The 8,939-nt window shown below is 38.3% G+C and overlaps 1 protein-coding gene across 6 annotated transcripts in view; it reads left to right on the forward strand.

The window, feature by feature from the left end:
* The window catches only part of LOC120508604 (SPHK1 interactor, AKAP domain containing), a 64,944-nt gene extending 59,618 nt beyond the window's left edge, over positions 1–5,326 (forward strand). For all 6 annotated transcript variants that reach the window (XM_039722369.1, XM_039722365.1, XM_039722371.1 and 3 more), the window contains 3 exons: positions 759–811; positions 896–1,080; positions 3,137–5,326. In XM_039722369.1, coding sequence (XP_039578303.1) covers positions 759–811; positions 896–1,080; positions 3,137–3,280 — 382 coding nt within the window. In that variant the 3' untranslated portion in view covers positions 3,281–5,326. The remainder of the gene's footprint in view (positions 1–758; positions 812–895; positions 1,081–3,136) is intronic.
* The last annotated feature ends 3,613 nt before the right edge of the window (positions 5,327–8,939 follow it).

Consider the following 8,939-nt stretch of genomic DNA (forward strand, 5'->3'; position numbering starts at 1 on the left):
GTTCTCTGTGCTATCAGTTTTCTGTCATCAAACCTTCTTCTCTGAATGACTTCAGATATTATCAAAGCTCTGCTGTAATACCAAGGAAGGTCAAGCAAATGAGGATCAATTAAAAGCCATTTTAAAAAACCCAACAGCATTCTTTCCAATAATAATAATAATTTGGCCCACAGTACATCTTACCAATTGTTTCTGGGAATGTTTCTACTGACCATGCAATTCAATTATCAAGAGATGTGCGAGCACATCCTGCCTAAAGATCCTGGTACAGCCTGCCAGCTGGTGAATGTCATTATGCAGCCAGGGCACACCCACTGCACAAACACACAGACTGGACATCACATACTGAACACGGGAATTTCTGAAGTCAGTGACATCAGAAAATTGTCCCAGCAAAATACAGACATTGGAAATTCAGCATTTCCACCCAGATTATGAGACTTGCTGTGTCTTACCATAATGTCGTTTGCCTGTCATTATGTGAGCTGTAAAGATGCACAGATCCTGGTGAAATGTAATACATGACATAACTAATACAAGTACTTCATCCTGCTACAGAAAAATGCTGCAGTTCAGTTTTTCCTGATTCACAGATTAAATAATGAAATATATTCAGCATTTTATTGTTTCATCCTATGTAACTTATTCCTTGCAGTTTTCTAGGTCTTGCATTGAGGGAGAAGTTTATTCATCATGAAGCAATATTGTAGACTGTTCCTAAGTATGACTAATAAGTTTTGTTGTTGTTTGTTTCTAAGTGAATTAGTAGAAGAAAAGGTTTTCCTTAAAGAACAGACAGAAAACACTGAGGGTAAGTTGAACCATATCAATTAAAACATACAGTTTGAAGGTAACACAAGCAATTGCACAGTAACTAGTGGGATTATTTTTCCAGAAAGTACTTCTGAGCTTTCAGTGGGAACAGCCAACTGTCAAAAGGACCTCCTGGTGATAAACTTTGATTTGGAGCCAGAGTGCCCTGACGTGGAGCTGAGAGCCACCCTGCAGTGGATTGCTGCTTCTGAACTTGGAATTCCAACTATCTATTTTAAGAAATCTCAGGAAAACAGAATTGAAAAGGTAATGTTTACAGAATCGGGCATACTATTAATGTCTACATAACTGAAAGAGTTACAATTTATTGAAGTTATTGAGCTTAAAAGCAGATGCAAAAACATCTTCCTTACTGTAAGATGGCAACACTACTGTTTATGAGAGAAAGAAATGACAGGACAGGTGTGTCAGAATTTAAAGTACATGAAATATGTAGCAGATTGTTTATGGCATAAGAAAATGTGACCATGATATCTTGTCCAAGTATGTATAGCATGCTTTGATGAATGTGTTCACTTTTTCGTATCAATGATACATCAAATACTAATGCTCAAGGCAGAATTAACAGAGTCCTTTATGTGGCTGCATTTGAAAGGCTGCACGTGGCTTACATGGAGTTTAAGTGCAAAGGTTTAAAAAATAAAAATAAAAAACATTTTGTGTAGATATCACATGCACAATGGTCTCCTACTTGGTCATTATAGTGTGAGACATTGTTTGGACTTAAGACTTTCAGTCCTTATGCTGGTTCTGCCTTGCCTGTAACACCAATTACAGCAGCCTCAGGTCAGCTGGCCTTGTGCCTGGCTGTTCATAAATTGCTGCAGCTGAGGGTACAGCTTTTGAGAGCAGAAGTCTCTTGAGAGAGAGAGTGGAGAGACAGATGACTGAGAAACCTCCTGAGGTGTTAGTCCAAGCCAGAGCCAGGAGCAACACTGAAGTCCAAAATAACCACAACAAGTGCAAACTCTTTCTATTTCTGAATGATCAGCTGGGGCTCCTTTGTAGACCCCACCAAACACCAACCACAACAATTCAGGAAAGACCAAAAAAGAGACCCATTTCCAAGATCAGCAAGAGAGCTTATGCTTTAAGACTTAAAAACATGTTAGTATTTAAGTCAATTAATGAAGTATTAATATTACAAATCAGTATTTTGGTCTCTTATGGGAAGATCATTTTGAGTAGCAGAGATATTGTTTGATTTTCTTGAGTACATGCATTTGGGAATCATAAACATAATTTAAAATGCATTCAACAGCAACAGTCCAAATTGCATCTAATTAAAGAAACAGCTGTCAGCTTTACCCATGTGCTTTGGCAAACAGTTAATTCAATTGCAAAAATACACTAGAGAATAATGAAGCACATCCTGCCTACAACAGCATTCTTGGAAATCACGTGCCTATTAAATATCATTAAAATACATATTAAAAGTTTAGGCTGCAGTATGTAAACAGCAAACAGCTACACCAAGTAGAGACACAATCTTTTCTTTTGTGCTTTAAAACTAAAGATGGAAGGAGCAAACTAATTATTGCAAAATTCAAAGAACTGAAAAGTTTTGATTTTTATTTATGTGCTTCAGAAGAAAAAGGGACCAGATGGATGACCCTGTGGAACCCATTATTAAGTACCGAGTGGACAAAACTCAGGATTTTTTTACAGCTGCTTAAGAACATATAGTTAACCTCTGGTTTCTTGTGGAATTAAAAAAAAAAAGTCAAATACAGATACTGTCTATGTTTATGTCTGTTTTTACTATGTTTAAAACACAACTGTGATATCTTCATGTGACAAAATTTTACAAAGAATTCCCTCTCACCAGTACTATTTGAATATTTTAAATACTATGGCATGTATATATGGAAGTACAGAGAATTAGACAAAGTAAAATACAGCCAGTGATAATGCAAAAATATTTTTTCAAGATGGATAATCACACTTCCATTATTTTGACAATAAATTGTTGATAACATGGCAAATAGCTATCCTTTATCAAACTGACTTTTTCTGTTTTTACTTTCATTGCAATAAATAAATAATTGACAGAAGCAGTTAATTTAGAAAATGTCATGAGAGCCCATCAGTCTTTGGGGAGCTATGGAACTAGAGAAATTAGGTTTTATAAATAGCAAGAATATTGAATGTTGATGTTGCTGTGCACTGAATGGTGTCCACTCCCTCATGCAGCTGTGCATTTACAAAGGGTGGGCTAACAAGAGTTTGTGTCTATGCCTTCCTCAAAAAGGTGTTCACCAAATCCCAAGTGTGTTGATTTCATGGTGTTATTTTTATTCAGTTTCTAGATGTGGTGCAGTTAGTTCAGCGGAAGTCCTGGAAAGTGGGGGATATCTTCCAAGCCGTGGTGCAGTACTGCAAGCTCAGCGAGGAGGGCAGAGAGGTCACACCCAGCCTGTTTGACTGGCTGCTTGAGCTGGGCTAACACAGCTCCCTGGTTCAGCTTTCCTGTTTTATTCCAGCTAAATAAGCAGTGGTTTGTGTAACGCTCTGATTTCTGAACATCACTGAATAAAATGTGCAAAATGTACAAACTCTACAAGAACAGCACAAGCCCATGCCACAACTGACCCAGGAGCAAAGCAAATCTGAATTTGTTGTGTCTTTCTGTGTCATGAGGGTCTCTTGACATGTTGTGCTTTAGGATGCACTGTACTATGAGGGGATGGATTTTTAACCTCCTGAATTAATGAACTACACAGTAAAGGCTTAATTATCTAATATATTCAATTTTCATCAATTTGATTAAATCAGTCAGGTAAAATGGGATAGTAGCCTACCATTCAGCTTTAAAACAACACCAATATTTGTACAGTTTAACTGTTAGAAGCAGAGTGTGTTTCAGAATGCCTGGAGGCACCCTTGTCCCTAGATAAGTAATATTTATGGGTTCTTAAAATCCCCATAATCTGCTAAGGGGTAAAAGCTTTTGAACACCAACACCTTTGCAGTTAGACAACACAACAAAAAGCTGCTGAAAACACATTTTAGTTTCTTCCTATGTGTTTATTTCCCTTCCATAGCTGTTCCTGACTCCTGCAACCTTCCCAAAGAAATAAAATCCAGTCTCCTGGTTACTGTCCTTAAAAGACTGGTTCCTTTTCCCTGGGAAGCAGTGCAGTTCAGTACAGCTACACCTGGCAGATTCCTGCACACAGCTCTGTGAGCCAGGGCAGCTTTCTCAAGCCCTGTCCTGCCCCAGCCCTGCCACCTTGGGCGAGTCATTTCACCTCTGTGCCTCAGTGTCCCTGCCTGGCAAAAGGGAATCATGATAGTACAATTGTTACCTGAAGTGCTTCTGTTGAAAGCACTATGTAACATTTTACATATCAATTAAAAATAGTGAAAAAATAACTATTTTAATTTAACGTAATAGAATAAATTGTTAATGAGGTGAAGAAATGCATATCTTAAAAAATATCTTGTCCTAAAAATCTCAAGGTTAATTTTTGTAACTTAGAAAAAAGCAAAATGTTTGTTAAAATTTCAGCAGACATATGTGTTCATTTTGGAGATAACTGTTTGGACTGTGTGTGAGAGTTCACATTCCTATAACATTTCTATAATGGTTTGATAAGATATACTCTGCTATTGTCCTGTTGAGATGATCTGTTGGCATCATGCACTTAGTAACACATTCTCTTGACTCTGCCAAAGAGACTGGGTGTGAATATAAAGGTAAACACGACTTACAACATCACAGCTCTTTTGCAATTTGTTTCTTTTTTTTTAAATACTTTTCATCTTCTTACTCAAATAGTGGAATAGAATACCTGCCTGCTTTTCCCAAAAAAATATATAAGAGAAGTTTTATTTTCCATATAACAGTATATGCTTCTGTAATATTTCTTGAAAAAAAACCTATCCTTTTGCACTAAATATTTTTGAAAATTTTGAAGTAGTTTTAAATAATTTATGAAAAAGAGCCATATTCTCAGTTTTATCTTTAAAACCATTACAAAACTTGCATGATTGCATCACTCATTTGTTACAAAATACAAATTGTTAGTGAATCAAAATCTAATGAGGAACATTCAATAACATGAGTAATTCTCAATCTAGTCTGCACTATAAACAGAACGGGGTGGCTTTACAGTCAAAATAAAAGTCAATTTATTGCAAACACTGAGCATAACTGGAGTCACTGGGCCAGTCCCTAAGAAGTGCTGAGCATCTGTAACTCCCACTAACATGAGTGGCAACTCTGAATGCTCAGCATTTCTGAGGCTGAGAGCTAATAAAAAGCACCAAGAATTATAAAGTGCTTTGTTTGAGTTAATAAATGGGAAAGTGTATTTATTTTTAAACCAAATACAGTTAGTTGTCAGTATACAATTTTTTGTTGTGATAGAATAAATGTTTACAAAGCACAAATATCATGACAGAGTTGTAACAGTGTGATGCAGTTTCTCTGTACAGTAGTTCTTAATGTTGCAATTAATTCAGAAATAAATTTATGTTATAATGTGTGTCCTCTTTGCCTTCCTAAAATGTTCACAAATGAGCTATGGATTTTTTTTTTTGACCTATTAAATATTTGCCTGCCATCCCTGGAGCTTCTCATGCTCTGCTTCTCAATGACAAATCTGATCCATGGCTCTGACCAAAACAAGACAGAGCAAGGTCCAGTTCTTACCTCAGTGTCAAAGCTACTCAGGTTCCACAAGTCATTCAAGAGATAAAAGGCTAAACATAACATTCTTAGTATCACAGTAAAGAGAAATGATACCCTGATTGCCCAGCATAACTCCCAGTGTGCAAGCCTGTATCAGTGCTCACTCTGGCTTCTTTCAGTATCTGCAAAAGGAGCGGGAGGGTGGGGAGACAGAAGTTCAGGACTTTCCTCTCCTTGTGTAAGTTCACAGGGGCATTTACTGCAGTATTCTCTAGATATCACTGGTATTTCTACTGCTACTGCAATATTGTCTAGATATCACAGGTATTTCTACTGCTACACAGAAAAGGAAACCCATCACTTCGCTGAATAAATCAGAAAAGCATCTGTCCATTCTTAATTTATTTTCAGTTTTTTAAAAGTGGATATTAAATACAGGCAATTGAGAACAACATACAGCCTTAGGTAAAAATCTCCCTCTGCATGAGCATGGTGCAGGTTTTTAACATCAGGGGTGGTTGCTCACTATCTTTCTGGATAAAAACCAGGATACAAGAAATTAAAATCATATGAGCCAGATTCAAAGCAAACAAAAAGAGATGAGAAGTTATCAAATGAGAGGATGCAAGGAACTGTACACAGCTTCTGGTGTGAGCTGGAGCAGTTCTTGCAGGAGATGTCTCGGGGATGCCCTGGCCATCAGAGGCCCCCATGGGAGCAGCAGCCACGGCTGCAGTGCTCCCCTTCCTGGAGGTGGCTCCAGGGGAAGGTGCAACCCCCAGGGTTGATTCTATCCCCATAATGAGCAGCAACATTTGGCCTGTAGAAATGCTACTCTTCAAAAAGCAATTCTACTGTATTTGAATTAGATATTTAAAAACTTCATTTTTTATGTTTTTGTGTTTAGGGTTCTTTTAATGTTGAGGTTACTAGAAGCTGAAAAACTGAAATCCACCTCAATTTTGTTCATACCTCTGAAGATTTTTATTGTCTTAAAGTAAATTAACCATTTATGGTCTGTGATAAAAATAGTCACCTGTAGATTCAGTAGATAACTTTTCTGAAGTTGTCAGTTTTATACTTGCTCTTGTCCTGTTTCATGTAGAGCTGCATGACAGACAAGCATAGGCATTTCACTGTGAATCCTGAACTCTTTGTTTAAAAATGACAGAGGGAAAAAGCTCACGAGTCCATTGAAATAAAAAACCCACATGACCTACTTAAATAAAACAAATTGCAGCTCAGAAGGAAGGCACATCCATACTAGCCAATTTAAGAATCTGAGTCAGAGCCATTCCTAAGCCTTTTCCAGGTATGAGCAAACCTGTAACACCACTATTTTGGTTTTCCCAACCCACTCTGAACCCAGTCATCACAATGAACAGCCCCTCAGAAGGCAACTTGCAGCTGTGCAGCATTTAGCAGGACAGACAGCTCTATTAGACAGCTGGACTATCAAACTAATTTGAACAATTTGCAGTGAAGACAGGGCTGGGTGATGGGTACTGCACCCCTCTCCCAGCTTCAGCTAAGAATTAGACAGTAAAGTGCAGCAAACTGGAAAATAGAAGCAGAATGTATTTCCACATCCTTTTACTAACTACCCAGGAAATGTGAGTGATCTTACTGAAGGAGAAAAAAAAAATCACACAAAATGCCACTTTTAAAACATGAGTGGGTGTAAGTATTACTGTCATCACCTATCCAGAAAGAACTTGAATCTCACACGTCACAAGTCCAAGAACACATCATGTGCTTACATGGAAATCCCCATCCTTGTGAAGTGTACATTCTGTCCTAGAGCAGTTACATGACACAAACTTCTTTCCCAGAAAAAGAAAACTGCATATTCAGAGAGGTTCATCCTGAAAAGATTTCAAAAGGCTAAAGAACAGAGAGAATACAGCAAATATGATTTTACAGTGACAAGCCTAAGCACTTCAGGGCTCTCCTGAGCTATTCCTTTCCAGTAAGGTCACAGGGAGCCAAGTTTGTCACCATTTCAGGGTAATGTTGAAAGCTACATCTCCAACCATACAGTGATTAAAGTAACACTTGGATAGTATGAGGTACCCAGATTTAAAAAGTGCCAGGTAATAGAGCTTGGACCTACACATTCACCATTTTGGCTGAAGGACTAAAGTGGAATCAGAGAAAGGGATAAAGCTGCTGCCAGACCCACAGAATGGCTCCAGCAAGTTACATTTATGCAATACATTCCTAATGCGTATATCTGTAATTTACAAAATCCACAAGTGGGTGACCCAAGGTGCAGAGAACATAACATGAAAGCATTCACAGAGAGTATCTAGAATACTACTGAAGCTCTTACCAAGCCAGCACCCTTTCCAGCTGTGAATCACACCAGATGTGAAGATATGTCACATATGAGCAGGAAACTTAGATAACTTAGCCTGAAAAGCAGTTCTACACACTCAAGAATCTAGGAAGAATCAGAAATAGAAGGCAGATGGCCTGCCAGTCCAATGCTTACTGTATTAAACCTCAACTCACAATTTCTTGCAAAAATAGGACAAGGGCTTGAAGCCAAAAGCTATTACAGACATCTGATTCACTAGCATAGTATAACAAAAAAATCATAAAGGAAGAGGCAACAGGAAGAAAACTAAACTAAAATATTAAGGGGGGGAGGTGGTGCGAGAATCTAGTTTCCAATCACAGCCCAAAGAATATTTTCTACTTTGTGATAGTTCACAGCAAGTCAAATTTCAGTTTTTAACTATGTAGCAGTAATTATATACAGCTCACCATAGTAATTTTCCTTCAACTTTGTCAGCTGGAAATCTCCCAGGTCACAGGTGCCCATCAATCCAGGGACATTGGGCAATTCTAAACCAACCAAGAGAACAGCACTGCCCCTCCTGGCCCTTTCAGTTCCAGTTAACTGAGATAAGTTTTTGACATCCGAAGGTTTTGCACAAAAACCTAGGAAGCACCACAGGCATTACAGAGACATTTGTGCAGCCACTTTCCCTACTGGTGAAAGTTTCATTTTAAATGATCTGCAGCTCTCTGCTCACTTCTCCCACAGCACAGCACTACTTGAAATAACCAGGAAATCAGCCAAGTGATGACAGGCACTTTTGTTTCTTCATTTGCACACAAGGGTGCTGGAAAGCACTCAGTGGTAGTCCCAACACATCAGCTTTAGTAAATTCCTACTACATTTAACAACATTTAGAAGTCCATAATCACCCAGAGATAGAAAATATAAACAAAATACCTCCAAGTTCATTCTCTGCTGTACACTTCCTTTTTCCTCTCTTGGCCTCTTCATCCTTCTTTCAAGTCTGCTGGAGGAGACCACTCAGTTCTGCTCCTTCACTATGCCTGCAAAGAACAACTGCACTTCCAGGTGCTCTCAGCAAGTGGAGCCAGCTCTGCACAGGTGAAACCTATTGGCAATTTCTGGGAGAAGAATGCCTGGCTAAAAGCTCATTGCTAGTAA

The sequence above is a fragment of the Passer montanus genome, unplaced genomic scaffold, assembly GCF_014805655.1.
Source record: "Passer montanus isolate IOZ18808 unplaced genomic scaffold, ASM1480565v1 scaffold48, whole genome shotgun sequence".
Taxonomy (NCBI): domain Eukaryota; kingdom Metazoa; phylum Chordata; class Aves; order Passeriformes; family Passeridae; genus Passer; species Passer montanus.